At 39.8% G+C, this 19,984-nt stretch overlaps 1 protein-coding gene across 1 annotated transcript in view; it reads left to right on the top strand.

The window, feature by feature from the left end:
- Window positions 1-12,936, top strand: part of LOC126456468 (galactosylgalactosylxylosylprotein 3-beta-glucuronosyltransferase P-like) — a 229,796-nt gene extending 216,860 nt beyond the window's left edge. Inside the window, exon 6 of the mRNA XM_050092219.1 lies at window positions 10,011-12,936. Within this exon, the coding sequence (XP_049948176.1) occupies window positions 10,011-10,118 (108 nt within the window). The 3' untranslated portion in view covers window positions 10,119-12,936. The remainder of the gene's footprint in view (window positions 1-10,010) is intronic.
- Window positions 12,937-19,984: the final 7,048 nt, after the last annotated feature.

Below are 19,984 nucleotides of genomic sequence, written 5' to 3' on the forward strand. Positions count from 1 at the left end.
CCGAAAGAAGCATTTAATGAATTATTTTGAGACCATTATGTAATTCAGAGGTGACTCAAAGAGGATATACGTACTCTGGAGATGAAAGAGAAGGGACGAGACCTAAAGAATGATTTATTAAGGGAACAGTGTTTAGAGCGATAGGAAATGATTAACGTTCAGCCTATCATTGTAATAAAGCAATTGACGAGAAAGTAGGCACACTGCTTGATTCTGGAAGTAATGTGTCGGCAGTGTCAAGAGGTTTTGTATATAGGGCAAAGAATAAGAAATTAGTATTACTACCTGTAAATAGTGTAAAAATTAAAACGGCAGTTGGGGGTTTAAGTCAGCTGATAAGGCTATAAGTGCTATTGGAATTCAAGTACGAAGAGAATCATTTTAGTATAAGATGCTTTGTAGTGAATGCACTTGTAAATAAAGTGGCGCTGGGAACGGATTTCTTATGTAAATATAAAACTTCGTTTCACTGTGTGGGAAGGGGTTTGGATTTTGAAATTGAGGGTGCAAAAAGAAAAGTAAAATTTAAGAATCTTTTGACGGGGAACAACCACACTGGGCACACCATAATTACACATGGTTGAGATGAAGAAAACAATATGTGTGGCAGGATAAAGGAAATGGTAGAAGCAGTCGAGGGTATATCGGAGGTAGAGAGAAAGCAGTTATGTGAATTGTTGTGCCGTTATGAGGACACATTTGTGATCGTCCCGGTAAAGTAACAGACTTTGAATATTCCATTAAAGTGAAGCCGTACGAGCCAATTAAGTACAAGCATTATATTATTCCTATTCCTGATCGGGAAGCCGTCAGGGCCAGGTAAAGGAAAATGCTAGAATGGGATATTATAGAGCAGTGTAGGAGCAATTATTGTAATCGCATTGTAATTTTAAAGAAAAAAGACAAATTGGTTAGAATCATGTTAGATGCGTGTAAGATCAATAAGGTAACTGTGAGAGAACTCGACGAGCTTGGTAATATGGAGCAACTGCTGTAAAACTTCAGGAACATAAAACTGATGTCTGGCATTGACTTGACCTCAGGTTTTTGGCATACCCATTGGCAGACGAAAGCAGACTTTACACAGCTTTCTTATTCGAAGTACGAAGCTACCGGTTTCAGGTTGCACCGTTCGGCCTCAAGGTTTCAGTGGCTGTATTTGTGAGAACGCTAAGCCGTATCTTAGGAGAACGCTTAATGAATAAGTTGGTGTTATATGTGGACGACCTTTTCATAGCGACGGAATCCTGGTACGAACACTGTAAATTGCTGGAGGAAGTGCTTGTGTCCTTCAGATGAGGTGGGATGACGTTAAAGATTGCCAAATGCGAATTTTTTCCTAGCGGAAATTCAGTTTCAAGTACAAAGTCTTACATCTGAGGGAATTTTACCGAGTACTGCGAAACTAAAATCAATCACGGATTGTAAAAGGACAACCAACAGAAAACAATTAACATAGTACCTCGGATTATGTGAGTTTTATCGAAAATTCTCGGGGGATAGAGGAATGAATAACTCACACCCCGGCATGACACTTCGACACTTCCGTTCTGTTTGTCGTCAGACCGTTCAGCTTATGGGATAGGCTGCGAAATCTTCCAAGAAAAACAAATCGGCGGGAAGGTAGAAAACCGGAGTGTGGCTTTCGCCATCCGCATACTCAACAATCACGAATGAGGATACAGCATATCAGAGAAGGAGCTGCTTGCAATAGTGTATGGATTCAAAAAGTTCCGTAGGCATTTGGAAGGTAGAGAGGCTACAGTGCCATCTGGGCATAAGGTCCTTAGCTTTCTGCAAGACTGTAGAATACTAAACGACCCTTTGATGCGCTGAGAAATGTTCCTGCAGCAATTTAGTTTCTAGATACGCTACATTAAAGGGACCGAGAATTGTACTGCCGATGTTCTGTCGCAGCTACCCGTTGGAGAGGAAGACAATGGAAGGGAGGAGACAAAGACCGAATTTTAGCTGCTGTATATGAAAGCAGTTCCGGGGGAAAAGGAAATTCATGCGGTCTGCCGGAATATGCGGGGAGCGCAAAACTGTACTGAAGAACATCAATATAAGATTATTTGGAGGGGTAATTTGCAATGTTTTATTTCAGGATTTATTGTAGCTTGTTTGTCGTTTCGTCGCATAAGGATTTTTGTTTTGTTCTTTTTTTCTTTGGCATAGGGTCTGTGCAGTTGTAAAAAGATAGTTTAGACACATATTTCGGGGCGAGGAGGTAGGAGAACTTGATTATCTGGTGAACGTTATCAAGTCAAAATTAGTGTACAGTACGCGTATAAATTATGTTTTGGGGGGTATATAAGGGATTTATTTATGTGTATGTATGTGTTAGGCTTTAGTTTTTCGATATTTTTGTTGTAATTTCCAAGTTACAAGATATGGTCACGCAAATCTGGGTGCATGCAGGTCGGAGAAATTTGGAAAGTGAAAATTAATCATGCTTATCTAGGAAGACAGATGTGCGTTTATCTAATTATCTGAGAATATTTTGGGGGAATAATTTAATGTTGTATGGAGTAACGATTTGTGTACGCAGCTTCATTGCGCGGAATTAAACGAGTGAGATTTGTTCATATTTGCTGTTAGTTTTGAGTCCAAAATTAAAAGAATACAGTAATTTGTCGATGAAGTCGATTGGAAATCTGTCACGAGATGCATGTCTCTAGAGGGACTTCCATAACATGTCACGTGTCAAAATCATTGAAGAAGTTACGAGCATCTTGCAAACGCTGTAAATCAATTGCTTACTGTGTAGTATAGATGTGTTTGTATCGATTCCACAGGGGGAAGTGTTTAGTGTAAATCTAGGTGGCTTCGGAAAGTGTTTGTTTTCTGGTATCTACACGCGATTCGAATTTCATCGGATTTGTTCCCCCAAAACTATTCCAATCGCATACAGAGCAATACAGAATTTCGATGCGGTACTCCGATCTTAATCTGTGGAGCGCCGCTAGAGAATTCGTTGTGAGGAAAAAGTTCTGTGACAGGGAGCACAGTGACTCTGATATTTCTGCAGCATTTCAATAGACAGTCGATTTTGATCAATGTATAATTTTATTTGGCGTTTAATTAATATGCCGTAATTCATAGTTTATGTCAGATATAAGTTTCTTTAAATTTAAAGCATGCTGCATCAACACCACTACAAATAATTACACTATTGATCTGATGCTTAGGATATTTATGTTATTGTATTATGAATTTGTGTTTTGTAGATTTGGGTGCTACTTTATAACATATATGGCACGCCACGGACGAGAACCTACGTCATAGGGAAACCCCACTTAGAAGGTGTTTGTGCCCATGGAGGCTTACATTGTTAAATATGGGGGACCTAGGATCGGCCCAAAAGGGAAACATTTATGAAAACTATTTAATTCCTTAGTAATTCAGGGAATGAAGCCACAGTTATCTTAATCTACAATCTTCCATAAATTTTCATGATGATTCCAATGAAACTTGAATATTGTTAATATCTATAATAGTTTAGGATTTACTGTTAAAGTGAAATTAACAAGTTTTGTAAAAACGACCTGAATACTAAAATCTGAACGCTTTGGTCGATCTTAACGATCGACATTTCAAATAAATGCGCATCATTAAAATGATAAATGTTGTAAATATCAACTCTGTAACTTTATTTGCTTAAAATATTTAGTAAATTTAAATTGTCAGTATTTTCAGTTAAGCATCAAAACATCATGTCCTCCACACAAAACACATTGAACGATGACAACATGACATCGTATTGAAACATTAGGTAATAGAAAATTTGTTGTAAAGTTTAGTGCATAATAGTTACTTTTGATCTTTATTTATTTACCAGAAAGTACTTTGGTGCAAGGCTACTGGCCGTGACATTCAACGTTAAGAAGGAAATTGTATTGGTTTTATGTAAAAGAATTTAACGTTTATTATGAAACGGCTTCAGGGAAGGAAAGTACACTAGTCAGTTGAGCGACGATGTTCGGCACGTGGGTGACGCGGCCGGATACGGGCAAAATGACAGTTTGGATTGAGAAGCGAAAGTGGACAGTCGGTCCTTAGGAAGTGAAAAGTCTTAGAAAATTTAACGTTGTGTGGTATCGCGGGACTTAGTCTCTGATCCGTGAGCAGCTGCGCGCCTGGTGTGAACTCTAACTATTCGCGTAGGAATAGGTGGAGTATTGGACTTGTATTTCGCGATGAGATTGCAAATGATCGAACTGTGTCAAATGGATATGAGCTTGGGTGTAACAGTAACTCCAAATCCGACCACTTTCACTATTAGTTTGTTTTCTGAATAAACATTATTCTAACCAAGTCGCAACTGTGTGGCCTACATCATTTGTGGGTCGTTAATGTAGTTCCCGATAATATTATTACTGTGATTATATGTTATATCAACTTTGCTTGTTTCATATAATTTCGCAAACTTGCCATCAGGCAGAAAATTTAAGCAAAGGGCCACAAGTATCTCATTTAGGGCGTGTGATGCGACACGTGCGGTTCAACTGTAGACGAGTTTGAGCCAAGACATTTAGACGAAGTGAAACCGCATGTGAGCCTGAACATCTTTGGGATGTTATCTCGCAAATAGATTGTAATAACACTTACAAAGTATACTTTTTGTGCAAACACACACTTTTTTAAATTGAATAAGGGCTATTGACGTTAACAAACTAAAATTTGGGTAAGTTATAATGTCGGTTATGTTTGTCACAGGATTCTGTTGTTAGTCGTTTTCAAAATATTTTATTTTGGGAAGCTCCCACACCGACACTTGTTTGTCCCATACAATCTGTGTAACTGCTAGATACGATGTTATGATGGCTTAAAGTGTTCTCGTGTGTTCCTCGAGTGCATTGCGTCTTTCTAGTCAGTTAGTGTGTCACAGTCCAAGCAACATGTCGTGAGTAGACTATGGTATTTACCAATGCGGAAGAAGCCGACATGCTCATGATGCATAGAGCGTGTAGAAAGAATGCAGCTCGTTCTTGTACAGTATATGCGGCAAGATATCCCAGTACACGTGCAAACAGACACCTTTTTTAATTGAATAAGGGCTATTGACGCTAACAAACTAAAATTTGGGTAAGTTAAAATATCGGTTATGTTTGTAACAGGATTCTGTTGTCAGTCGTTTTCAAAATATCTCATTTTGGGAAGTTCCCACACCGACACTGCAATTATTTATCGACCTCTCCGACCAGTTACGTGAAAGTGGTAGTGTAAGTTCATTCACATATTAGCTTCCGTCACACCACACGAGGTAGTGGCATGAGTCAGGTAAGTGATGTATGCATTCTCCATCGACGAAGGCTCCATCCCTATCCCATCACTCTCCATCAAGAGCAGCATGGAAACGATTAGGAGAATCGTGTTAAATTCTGTACATGGGCATTAAGACAGGATACTCCAGGGGTATCATATATCTTGTTTAGTGGTGCAACCACACTTACCAGTCTTGGCCAGGCAAGCCGCCAAACCGTGCACTATTGTTCTATTGACAATCCCCTTTGCCTTCGTCAGGTGGATATCAGTGTCCGTGGTGTGTAAACGTGTGATGTGCGATAGTGAAGCTTCAGTTCATAGGCCTATTTTTCATAGAGGGAACACTGGAAGCTCACAAGTATCGCAGACTCTTAACAGACCATCTTCCATGGATGTTAAAAGATGTTCCTCTGCAGACTAGGAGGAACCTGTAGTACCAAAATGACGGCTGTTCAGCCCATAGTGCACGACGTACTTACAGCATGTCTTCACGAATTGTTTCCAAATCGTTCGACAGGTCGCATAGGACCTGTACCTCAACCAGCCCGTTTCCTAGATTTGGCGCCTGTTGAGTTCTTTTTCTTTGGGGAAAGCTGAAAGACGCTGGCTCCCAAGACATACCAACTACACCCGATGACATGCAAAGACTTATTACTGCAGCATGCTCGGACATCTCCGCTGAAATGCTAGCACATGTGCAGCAGTCGTTCCACACAAATTAGAAGCTTGTATTACAGCAGCCGGCGGTCAGTTTGAACACAACCTGTGACCTTCAGTTGTCTCGGTACTGATCGGCATCTACATAACTAGTATATGCACTTCTGGTGATTTTTAGTGTGGGCTACAAGTGTTGTACAAGGGACGGTGTGAGAACTTTTCAAAATACGATATCTCGTAAACGACTCGCACATGAATGCTGCAACAAACACCAGTTACATTCTAATTTGCCCTACATTTAGTTTGTTCACACAGAAACTACACTTTCTAAGTATCATTACGATCTGTTGATTGGATAGCAATAGGAGCCCCTCATTACCAATCCATTCTCTAGAAACTGCACACCAAAAGCATTTTCAATTTCCGCAATATATGAATGCAAGTTTTAGGTGATTCACCATGTATAAGCTGTGAACCTTGATTAGTGATTCAGTAGGTGAAGATAAGTGTAATCATTGTTTCCGTATCATCATGGGGAACCACTCATACGAGAGCACGTAAGTTTTAGTTGGTAGTAATATGATAGTATTACGGTCAACTGTTATCGTAATTTGATTTTGTTTTATGCAGAGCAAGGTACATGGCTCGGTATTGAAGCATATAACGCAGTGAGAAGCATAAAATAGTGCTGTGTCATCTTCTGTATATGGCTTCCCATTCTTCTTCTGCTGAATGGCTTTATACACATCTTTTCACATTACTTCCACAATATCACTATTTTCATTATCCACTACCTGGGTTTCTCATTCATGTGTGGAACTGTACAATCATGGCGAGGAAAATTCTGATAGAGTGGAGTAATGAGGAAAGGAGACAAATGACCAAATAGCACAAGCATTGACTTATAGGCAGACACACAAAAAGGAATGAAAACTTTACTAGCTTCTGCACAAGTCCTTTAACAAGCTGGTGCACACACAACACATACACACACACACACACACACACACACACACACACACACACACACACACACACACACACCTAAACATACCTAAACACACCTCTCCAGCTGTACTGTGCCCACAGAACATATTGTATGTTCAATTAGAATTATTGTGTGTGTGTGTGTGTGTGTGTGTGTGTGTGTGTGTGTGTGTGTGTGTATGTGTGTGCTCGAGCTCGTTAAGAGATTCACTCTTTTTGTGTGCCTGTCCATGATTAAATACCTCTGCTATCTGGGGAGTTGTTTCCTTTACTTCTAAATTATTTATGAATCATACACACATTTATAAAAATCTTTTAATGGTTGTGCAGGTTTCTCTCATTTGTTAGTAACTGTGTCACCTGTAATATTAATTGATGAAACGTGGTATGTACAAAGCATATGTTTTGTTTTACTTCATACTTTTTTCTGTTACAATATTTTCAATTTTCCTCGTTTACATCTACTAAGTTTTGGCTATTTACGTACTCCGCCTCTTCAGTCCTGTCTGGTACCCTTTATCCAGCCAATACCTGGTTGGAAATGATATCGTCCATCTCCTATTTTACAGATAACCAACAATACCTGCATATAGGCGATTACTACAGTGGGGTCACCATTCCTAAAGGGATTGTAATGCTGTTGTCAGGCCCTCACACCACCCCCTCCCTTCCCTGGGCTGGAGTCTGTGCACCAATTCAGTCTCTGATTAGTTTGATCATACAATTAATTGTGACATCGTGTTACATAGTGTTGGCACATCATGTGTCTGACATCGGATGTAGCAACCAGCCCAGTATTTAAATAGGTGAATGTGGAGAACCACCGAAAAACACACCCAAGTTGTTTGACATGGCAGTCCCCATTACTCATCCACGACGTCGGTACGATAGAGGAACAGTGGGACGTTCCTTGTCCTGGCACTGGGCGCTTTTATGCACATGGATTTCAGCACTGGTAACTTATTGTAACTCCCTATTTTTAAAAATTCCCTTCATACACAGTTACATATTTCTGCCTCATGTGTTTTCTCCTATTTCTGTAGTTACCCAACTGTAACTGTTATGCCTGTATGAAGAACATACAGAATAGTGATTGTTTCAATTGAGTTGTGGTAGAATTTGATTATCAAAATCAGTAGAAACCCATGTTTGCGATCTTGCATCTGAGGTGGAACATGGATACCAGACCACTGTTCACCTAGTGCGAAATGGAAAACCAGCTAAAACTGACTCACATTGAGGCTGGCCAGTACGCAGACCAATCATCGTTAATTTTCCTGGGGGGGTGTGATCAAGGATCGTTGTACCTCCTTGTCCCAAAGCAGCCGCACATTAGCACAAGGAGCTAACAAGGCAGGTTTATAACTACTGTTTCCATTTAATGATGACGCATGTTCCATTATTAAGTAATATAAACCTTCAATAAATATGACGCTGTTATTATTTGTAGTCACTCCATTGCTACTAGTTCATGGATGTTAGGAAACCAGTGATAATTGACACTCCTGGAAATGGAAAAAAGAACACATTGACACCGGTGTGTCAGACCCACCATACTTGCTCCGAACACTGCGAGAGGGCTGTACAAGCAATGATCACACGCACGGCACAGCGGACACACCAGGAACCGCGGTGTTGGCCGTCGAATGGCGCTAGCTGCGCAGCATTTGTGCACCGCCGCCGTCAGTGTCAGCCAGTTTGCCGTGGCATACGGAGCTCCATCGCAGTCTTTAACACTGGTAGCATGCCGCGACAGCGTGGACGTGAACCGTATGTACAGTTGACGGACTTTGAGCGAGGGCGTATAGTGGGCATGCGGGAGGCCGGGTGGACGTACCGCTGAATTGCTCAACACGTGGGGCGTGAGGTCTCCACAGTACATCGATGTTGTCGCCAGTGGTCGGCGGAAGGTGCACGTGCCCGTCGACCTGGGACCGGACCGCAGCGACGCACGGATGCACGCCAAGACCGTAGGATCCCACGCAGTGCCGTAGGGGACCGCACCGCCACTTCCCAGCAAATTAGGGACACTGTTGCTCCTGGGGTATCGGCGAGGACCATTCGCAACCGTCTCCATGAAGCTGGGCTAAGGTCCCGCACACCGTTAGGCCGTCTTCCGCTCACGCCCCAACATCGTGCAGCCTGCCTCCAGTGGTGTCGCGACAGGCGTGAATGGAGGGACGAATGGAGACGTGTCGTCTTCAGCGATGAGAGTCGCTTATGCCTTGGTGCCAATGATGGTCGTATGCGTGTTTGGCGCCGTGCAGGTGAGCGCCACAATCAGGACTGCATACGACCGAGGCACACAGGGCCAACACCCAGCATCATGGTGTGGGGAGCGATCTCCTACACTGGTCGTACACCACTGGTGATCGTCGAGGGGACACTGAATAGTGCACGGTACATCCAAACCGTCATCGAACCCATCGTTCTACCATTCCTAGACCGGCAAGGGAACTTGCTGTTCCAACAGGACAATGCACGTCCGCATGTATCCCGTGCCACCCAACGTGCTCTAGAAGGTGTAAGTCAACTACCCTGGCCAGCAAGATCTCCGGATCTGTCCCCCATTGAGCATGTTTGGGACTGGATGAAGCGTCGTCTCACGCGGTCTGCACGTCCAGCACGAACGCTGGTCCAACTGAGGCGCCAGGTGGAAATGGCATGGCAAGCCGTTCCACAGGACTACATCCAGCATCTCTACGATCGTCTCCATGGGAGAATAGCAGCCTGCATTGCTGCAAAAGGTGGATATACACTGTACTAGGGCCGACATTGTGCATGCTCTGTTGCCTGTGTCTATGTGCCTGTGGTTCTGTCAGTGTGATCATGTGATGTATCTGACCCCAGGAATGTGTCAATAAAGTTTCCCCTTCCTGGGACAATGAATTCACGGTGTTCTTATTTCAATTTCCAGGAGTGTATGTATATGAAAAGATTCACTTCAGATAGACATAAAGTATATACTGTCATATTACTGTAATATACTAGATTATTGTTCACAGTTTCTCAGACAGTTGAAGATTGCAGAGATAAATTCTTAAAGATATTGCTGGTTCAAGCAAGCACTTTGTGATAATTTCTTTACGTTGTTTTAGGTACTGGTGTGGCACACTCAGACGAAGAAGAATGAACCATCAGCACCTCTAGACATTAAAAAATACAACAACACAAATTTGGTACTTCTGAAAAAACGAACTGTGTAGGGAAGTTCGTTCACCGATGATACAAATGTAGCTAAAGTGCCATTGTAACTTTCAGAATCTATGATTTGAGTGTGTTTTCTGCTGATTTCTTTAACTGCAAGTCACATTACATACTTCTATTTAAGTACTGAAAATTTTGGCACTAAGACTGGAACTGAATATTTTATCGTCAATAAACTCATTCAAATTAAATGAGTTTATATGATAACTTTATCATACATTAAAAAGTTTACATACTGATGCTAAACATAATAAATTCTTCTAAATCAAAGCACACATTCAGTTTTGATCTCTCTTTCTGTGTAGTCCTTCATTTGTAAAGTTTTACTCATATCACTGCTGTAACAAAACGCTGTCTTTTCTGTAAATTAAAAATCAATAATTATATTAAGAAATTTGTAGCTGTGAACTGTAAAAATATGGACTGAAATGTACCTGGCTGCACACAAGTAAGCTGTCATATGGCTGTAACAATTGCTGCTACATTGTTAAAAGAGGATGTAAAAAGGAACAGAATATTTATTTGTAATGTGTCTGTGTGCTGGTGTGTCAAGAGGGAAATGATGAGAGAGAGAGAGAGACGCATGATAACTGACTATAAAGAGTGTACAACATGCTGGTCAAGGACAAGATCTACTCATAAAAGTATTTTTACTGCAGCTATGCAATACATTAAACATTGAGAGCTGGGAATTATAGAGTTCAATAATATATTAATTTTCTTGAAGAAGATATTCTAAAATATTTTTATCATTCAGCCTATCGATACAACCTGCTTTGAACAAGATACAAACACGTAATGTTCTAGTTGTGAGTACCCTTGCTATCGCTCCAGGATTGTCACACTTGTTGATTTTCCATGTGTTTCATATATGGCTTCATATAATAATGTGCTGAGTCCTGTAACTGTTTTGTAAGGCTGTCCATTAAGAACACAAACAGTCTGTTAATTCGCTATTTAGTCTATCACTGTACTTTATATCCTTGGAGTTAAGTTTTCCTCAAATTCATAAATACTGTATTATTATCAAATTGAATGTCAAGTACTCAACTTTTGAAACAGCTGTAAAAGCTGATTTCTCATTAGTGTTGGAAAGATGACTGATTGAGAAGTATTTCTCCTAGGACGGCAGTGAGAGGTTGAAAAGAAACTGACTATGACAGTTATACATACAAGTACTGTCGAAAAATTTGTTTAATTTAGCCTTAGAAATTATTGACATAGAGAACTAAAAGAATGTATCAGACTTTAGTTTTGTACATATTATGGAAATTGTTTCCTAATATGAAACTAAAAATACTTCAACAGGTACAATCATACACAATGGCAATAACTCAGGAGGTAGCAAGTGGTTTCTCTTGCTTACAACATTTGTTATTTATAACTAAAGAGATAATTAAGTCTGTTGTAAATTGTAAATGGAAACTAGCTGATGGGAACAGTTGTTTCATGCACCAGAAACATATAATCAGTTCACAGAATGTGATGTAAACGTTAAACTACTTAACACAACCAATTTTTGTAGATAAATAGTTGCTGTTAGCTACAAATGAACTTTAATACATAACATCTACAGAAGAAGCAAGCCATTAACTACTGGTTGTATGTGCTAGATAAGTACCTCAGTTTACTGAAATCAAAGCTAAAATATTAAATCTTAATTTTCATGGAAGGGAAATGAGATAATGGTGTTGGGGACGGAAAGCCAACAAAACATTAAGAGAGGATACCTTGATGCTCAGTGGTGTCAAGGCTGAGCAACCCGCTTAAAGTATGGAAAGGATGCAATTTGTATCATCTATGCTACAACAAAACAGACACATGTTTTATCAGCACAGTAACGCAAACAGATTTAATGTGAATAAATTCAACATATCAGAGCTATGAGCAAGAGTTCTTTCGCAAGAGATTTTCATTATACTGGTCCATTAACTTCATACATTGTTTGGTGTCATTTACTGGTATATGTAGAGACCTGATTTAAGTGTGCATGTATGTGCAGTTTCTTTACTATCTTTTTCCATTTGGCATCTCAAACTTTATATGAGGAATTAGTCTGGAAATGTGAGTGAAATGGCAGAAATGCGGGATCCAGAAATTCCTGTCCGATCTGTTCAGTTGCAGTATCTCCTCAAGGGCTACCAAAGATGAGACACCGTAAAACTCATTTCGTCTTCATACTATAAGTATGAGGGTAACGGAAGAGAAAAGATAATTAATTTCACTTTCTCAACAGTGTGTAACGGGAAAACCTTACATACTTGCAGATGAGCTAGTGGCCTTCTGTCCCGGCCGAAACATTTTCTGTTCGAGAGTTTGGACTCCATAAATCGGAAGCCAGTGATTCCCCAGTGTCAACCACACGCAGCCTGAGAGTTCACGACAGATCGCAGGATGCGCATGCGCGGTATAGGCTGCACGTTTCTGATCTCGCTTGCCCAGAGGTAAAATTGTAGATTGTTGAAATATGAGTATACGTGTGAAATATCATTCATAAAGAGAGTTTTCGCCATTCAGTAGCAACAGTTGAAAACCCGTAACTCAGCTAGCTTATAAGGCAAGGAGAAGTGCAATATGTAATCTACAATCATAGATTTAATTTAATATAAGTAATTGGGTACATTAGTACCTAGACCTTTTGTTTGGCATATTGGCACACAGGTTACTATATGTGTATTTCTCAAGACGTGCCATTTATTATTTAAAATTCTAGTATAGTTATTGTGGTTATTTATTGAACTTTGTATATTTGTATGCATCAAAATTGTCTGTTAATGCACTTATTAACTGTATTTGTGAACTATGATACAGCGCTAGCTAAATAAAACGTTTCTATTGATTATAGCCTTTTGTGTCAAGAGAGAACTATCGTGGCAAAGTACAATAAATATGGAATGCCTGTTCTGTTTATCATTACTTCTACCTACGCAGGGTCTGGGAAATAAAACATTCCCGTTTATTAATCATTTATGCTCTCCTTGTAAGGCGTCAAGAATAAAGTATGCCTGCTTCGCTGGGTGGTAACGTGCTCGCCTCCCATTCAAGAGGGCCTCAGTTCGATTCCCGGCTGGGTTGGAGATTTTCTCCGCTCGGGGCTGGGTGTTGTGTTGTCCTGATCATCATTTCATCCTCATCACCGGCGCGCAAGTCACCCAATATGGCGTCGACTGAAATAAGACTTGCAATTGGCGGCCGAACCTTCCCGCATGGGGCCTCCTGGCTAACGATGCCATAAGCTCATTTCATTTCCATCAAAAATAAAGTGTACCTACTGTGAATAAAATTATGTGACCTGGTAGGGTCAGCTGAGTCCAAGCAGTGTACTGACTGGGAGCTATGTGTCAGACAGCTCTACTATGGTGGCTCAAATGCAAGCTCACTACTGACGCAAAGTGAGACAGTTAATAAGATTGCCGGCCGGTGTGGCTGTGCGGTTCTAGGCATTACAGTCTGGAACTGCGTGACCACTACGGTCGCAGGTTCGAATCCTGCCTCGGGCATGGATGTGTGTGACGTTCTTAGGTTAGTTAGGTTTAAGTAGTTCTAAGTTCTAGGGGACTGATGACCACGGATGTTAAGTCCTATAGTGCTCAGAACCATATAATTCATAAGATTAGTGTTTAATGAATTTAAAGACGGCAACGGATAACGACTTACACATATAGAAGTCATAAAATACTTCCTTATGGCCGTGACTATCCAATTACCGGTTAAAATCAGTAAGTTAAAGGTGGTGTGGTGAGGGCTTGTGAAAGTGATTGACAGATTTCCAAGAAATTTCACACAAGCTTTCTTAAGCAATAAACACAAAGCAGAGGTGTCGCATATTTCATGTTGGACCCAAAGCGGAACACAGTAGTCTATTTTTCAGCACCGTTCGGTCCTTGCACATCTCACTTAGAGCAATTAATCGGAGTGTAACATTAAATCAGGGAGTTTCGACTAGGCAAGCAGTAACGTATAACACCAGTGTGCAGAAGGAAAGCAGTCATACAAACGGACATTCAAGAAAAGAATTATGTAGGAACCATTCATTTTATAGATCAAAATTAGGGGAAAACTACCGTATTCTTGGTAGACGGACCGAACTACATTTCCAGATGGCGCCAAGTTGCAAAGATTTCATTAACACGAAAATCCATACTATAAATAAAATTCTATTAATTTATCATTACAAATGGTAGCTCATTGGATTCTCATTGAAATGAAAATACACATGGCCAAACTGAAAAAACACAAGGGTAGTTTCACTTATCGAAACTGAAGAAAAATTTACCATGTCTACAGTTATTAAATAAACACAGGAATTAGAGATCTATAGGGGCCTATATACACTTGGCTGGACATTTGGGAAGACATCAGAGAACTATCAAACGGAGAAACTAACTGTTTAAGCACTAAATCCGTTAAAAATGATAATATGCTCACACAACAGAACAAAGATGAAGTACACAGATTAATCTCTAACATTTTTCAAGGAAACATGAGATCGACACAAAAGTACAGTCTTATAAGTTCCCCACTTTGCGGATATATTATGAATTTCAAACTCACACTAAGTGCATTTACTGTCCTTAAGATTCCTCAGATCAAGTTACTTTTAATCTCATTAAACAAAGAAATGTTTCCTTTGTACTATAGGAACACACAGTAGGAACTTGACCTACACACCAAGCAGATCCCTCAGAAAGTCTGGTAATCACCTAAACACAGAACTGTACTTAAATTGATACGAAAGTCGCTACTACCATCCTAACGCTGAAAAGGAAATTGTTAATCAGATTATTAACTCAAATAAACCTTTGACGTGCCAATGCAGAGTGAAGGTCAAACAAAAACTGCATTACCTCGCATCTGGAAGAAGAGCGCTGACCAGTGGTCTCCTGATAATCACCCACATGAAGAAGTGGTGAAGGGGTGTGGAGGTTTCTCTGTGCACCCTTGCCAACTTAACAGGATACAAGTGAGCAAAGCAACAAGCTCTCATGGGGCAGTTAAACTTCTCTGTCTATTCGCTACATGCCAAAGACCGGCAAACCTATTCTAGAAGTCAAAGTAATTGCCTTTACCAGCATTAAACGCATTCCACTAAAATTTATCAGGCATTCTGTTTCACACACAGGATTAGGATATTGGAATAATGTTGGTACTCTTAGTATGGAGGCAGAAATAAAGAAACTAGATTCTTCGACATCCTGAAGGCTAGCTGCTACAATCTCTAACAGGTACCCATAAGCATTGAATCAGCTAAATAATAGGACAAATTACATGAAAGTGCTAAGTTGTCCAGCAGATCCCTTCCATACAACGTTCTTCCCCTACAAAACGAAACGAGTAGGGAGTAGCGTTGCATTCTGAGGCTAGTCTCCCACCTTTTCTCTAAGATGCAATGTTAATGAAGAGGTTCTAACGAAGCATACAACTGATTCTTTAAATCATGAGCAATGCATATGTTTGGAAACAAAATTATTTGATACTTAGATCATCAGAAAATAATAATTACAAAAATATTGTATTTCTTGATAACACATAGAATTACATAACATAAAGAAAAACTGTAGCAAATAAATTGATGCGAAGAATGAAATATCCATGAGAGGATAACATGTTTCTTCTCGTTAACAAAATTTAATACAGTACATATCACAAACATTGGCTGGCAGACTATTTACAAGAATATGTAAAAAAAAAAAACAAAATATCTCCCTTTTCACTAACATACATATACACATATTATTCGCCCATCGTTATTGATATGAAAAGAAAAAATGTACAGGGTGGTCATAAACAGTTTGAGAAGCTTGTAAGACTAATGCAGGGTAAATTATGATGAGAAATAATTGTAATGAAATAGTTCGACAAGTTTCCGAGTTAATTAGCGGTTGAGTTAGCTACCTAATCAGGCAGTTGTAAACAGGAATTCAAGCGGCCCACCAGGTACAATTAGTGTCAGTTGTTCTCATAGCGTAGATGATAGCGCAGGAGATTTCTCATCCTCTGGCTTGGGTTCGATCGCTACTACCACACCATGTCCAATTTTTGTATCGCTCTTCTCTCCTTTGTTAGGAAACCAAATGAAGAACACTTACAGTGACACCACCTCTGGAGGGGCACTTGAATTTGTATAGGCAATGGCTTATTGGCTAACTTCAATGCTAGTTAACTCGGAAATGGCCCAACTTATCGAATTTACAGTTCCACAACTGTTTCTCAGCACAACCTAACCTGAAACACCCTCACAAGCTTTTCAAAATGTTTCTGACCACCCTGTATAATACTTTGAGAGTAAAAACTTAGAGGTGGCAAATTACCAATGGATAATTACTAAATATCAAAATACATAAACGATTTTTGATGTGCCACATATTTAAGTTGTGAAAGAAAATCACAGCTCTTGTTCGTGAAAGCGTACTAGGAAAACTGAAAAGCTGTCTAGTGATACAGATGCAGTAATAGAGAGATGAATGTTCACACAGGTATTTGACTGCCAGGGAACACAAATGTGTACAGTATCCAATGATCTGACAGTAAATCATCTGAGAATGTGCATAATCAATTGGTCAATTCATGATTATCTAGAGCTCATCTCTGTTATATGTCAGTTACAATGTTCCTGACAGATGCCAAAACCCTGAACACTCCATCTAACTAGTCCCAAACTTATTAGAATGTAATGCAAATGAACTTTTAACGTTTCCAGAAGTAACACTTACAGAAATTGTTAGACGGAAAAGTCATTCACGTAAACAGAGTTTGTAATCATAACAGAAAATTTCATGCTCACAGTAAATACAAAATTAAATATTGTCAGTCTTTCTTTTTTTATAAATCGTAAAAAATTAATACAAAACTGAAACCATCACAATACAGAACACGCAGCCACTGAATCCTGACATAGCAGTAACATCTGCACACAGTACAGTTCACACACTTGGAGCTATGATCATGCTATCAGAACTTTTATAAGGGGAAGAGATGATGTGGATTCATAGTACACAAGGCTACTGTCACAGTTTATTCTGCTAACGGGCAGTTCGTTCTGCACCAACCGCGATCATTTCTGCATCTCCTAATGTTCTCAAGATGTCTCTTTGAAGTAGGCTATATCGTCCGTCAGTTGAAAATCAGCTTTCCCCTTCATTGTGCGTGGGGAATGCATTGAAGTACTGCACTGGGTCCACATTGGAAAATTATTGCACCTTAATGACTGTACCAGCTGTGTGAGTAATCAGTGATCATTGTAGTGTCTTTTCGTCTCCCTGTTAGCAAGATCTTGACCAATGAGGAAGCTGCTCACAGAGACTATCAGTGAACATGTAAAGACTGCATGTACTTCCATAGGTATGAGTGATATAAAGTGTTCTGAGATTGTACCTTGCTTCCAGATCTGTGGCGAAATTTTTCTTTGTAAGAGATGCCATGATATGTCACAAAAAGGCTTCAGTGGTAGGCAGACCCACAACAATCTCTTATGAGACGCAGTGCTATATCCGCATAATCTTTATGCCTGCTGTGCATGTACAGGTAGAGTGTAGCAGGGGCTCACTACAGTCATCTAGCACCGGATGAAGACTTTTTACCTGCCTCACTGTGTTCTTGGTGGACACTATGGCAGGAAACGTATATCATCATATCGCGAAATACAGCAAGATCAGTCAGTAAAGCTGAGGGGTAGAACAGCAGTGTCCTCTCACGTAATTTTTACTGTGTGACGTCAGTGAGCCCTGTCACAGAATGGTGCGGCGTGAAAAGTCACTGTACTGCACAAGGTCGGCAACCATGCACACAAAGGGGGAAGGGTGGAAGGAGAACTGCATGCCCATTCAGCCACCTTGTGCACTCCGTCTATACGGATTCGCCCTTTAAATAGCAGACTTTGATGTACATAAGTTACAAACAATTACAAAAATACATACACTCATCCCACATTTCAAGAATATTGTGGGTCATTTGCTGACGAGCCGGGTTACATACATGAGTTACGATTATGTATCGCATTTTCCCACTTTTTCTACTTTGTGAGTTCCTGAAGGTGTGCTATTTTATCTATTGATCCTTAATTCATTAAATATAAACCAATCACAAATTTACAGAAACTGACCACATCTTATGCGACCTTGTATGTGAAAACTGTCAAAAAAAACGCTTTTTAATTTTTGTCTTAAAAAATTCTCTATAGTTTTCTGAACGATAAAAAGGTTACTTTCAAGAAAATGGACCACGAGGAATTTAAAAGTGGCTGCACGCACCACGACGTCTCCATGGCAGCTCTGTTGAAAATGTAGTTTTGCTCTCATTTGTTTCGTTCTTATGACTTTTTTGTCCCTTAAGTTGGCTCACCTGTGAAAGCTTTACAGTTGCGTATCTTTTGTTTATACAGAGAGTGTAATCATTGTTTACTGTTGCTTTGGTGAGAATATTTTGTTTACAGCGATGTAATTGTGTGTGTGAGATTCTTATTGTGTGCATGAGTTTCTTATTCCACTTGAAAGCAATGCAAAGAATTAAGAAGTTCGGATTAAACAACGTAAATTTTATGGAAATCGGTTCACCAAACGCGTTAACTCTGCTAATACTGGAATACAGCGTCGTACAACACTTGAATCAGCTTCAACTACTCCAAGTGCTTCGATCCTAAAACTGAAATATTTGGACTATGGGCTTGACAGTATTACTGCTGATAATATAGAGACACCAACTATTGATTCAGGTTGTGTTACTGTTGAACTCTCTGCTCTGTCTCAACTAATAAATTAGGCTTTGTTATGTGAGGGATTTGGCAATAGTAATGTGAAGGTAGTTGAGAAGATACCTGCTAGAAGAGATTGTGCATCAAAATTAAGTATTGTTTGTAATTTTTGCGATGTAAGTGCATTTGGTTATACTTTTGGTGTAACTAAATAAAGAGTGTATAGCACAGATGTTAAACTTTCTTATGCTATGATGCATATAATCACAGGATACAGAAGTTCATAAATTTTCTCTGAATTTACGGTTCTGGACTTACCTCCCCTTAAAAGGTCTGATACAGTAAAATTATTCTACAGACTTTAGAAGAAGTACCAAAGGATATTGTGAAAAATACTGTCAGGAAAGTGTAGACATGACTGACAGCAATACATGCATGTCTGCAGTCCTGGATGCATCCTGTCAACAAAGAGGTAGTGACAGCTACCTACTTGGACAATTACAGTCATTGCTGTGGAGTGTATTACCAAGTACTGTCGTGGTTGTAGTAGTGGAACTGTAAATCATAAATGTTTGATTACTTTTAGTGATTACCGTGGAGGGATGGAATCTAAATGTGTTGTCAAGATATTTCACGGGTCATTGGAGGAATATGGTGCGATGTATACATATTACCTAGGAGTGGGAGACTGAAAACAATGCCAAAACGTTTGTGAAAACAAACCTTACACTGACACAAAAACTGAAAAAATTGAATGTGTTGGACATGTCCAGGAAAGGTCAGGTACAAGACTAAGGAACTTGAAGAGGAATTTGAAAGGAAAGAAACTAGCTGATGGTAAGTATATTAGTGGATGTGGTCAGCTTACAGACGAAGAAATAGACAGGCTGCAGTATTATTATGGACAAGCCATAAGACAATATAAAAATAATCTTGATGGAATGAAAAAGACAGTATGGGCTACCTTCTGTCATACATCCTCCAGAGACAACAACCCATGTCATGCACTCTGCCCACCTGGCAGTGATTCATGGTGTGGCCACCAGAGGGCTGTTACTCAAAGTGAGACATACAGCCATAAACATTCTTTGCCATTTGCTATTATGGAGGTTATAAAAGCTATACAAAGGGATCGTAGTGACACAAGATTATTAGATAAGTGTTTAGATGGTGGGA

The sequence above is a fragment of the Schistocerca serialis genome, chromosome 2, assembly GCF_023864345.2.
Source record: "Schistocerca serialis cubense isolate TAMUIC-IGC-003099 chromosome 2, iqSchSeri2.2, whole genome shotgun sequence".
NCBI classification, from domain to species: domain Eukaryota; kingdom Metazoa; phylum Arthropoda; class Insecta; order Orthoptera; family Acrididae; genus Schistocerca; species Schistocerca serialis.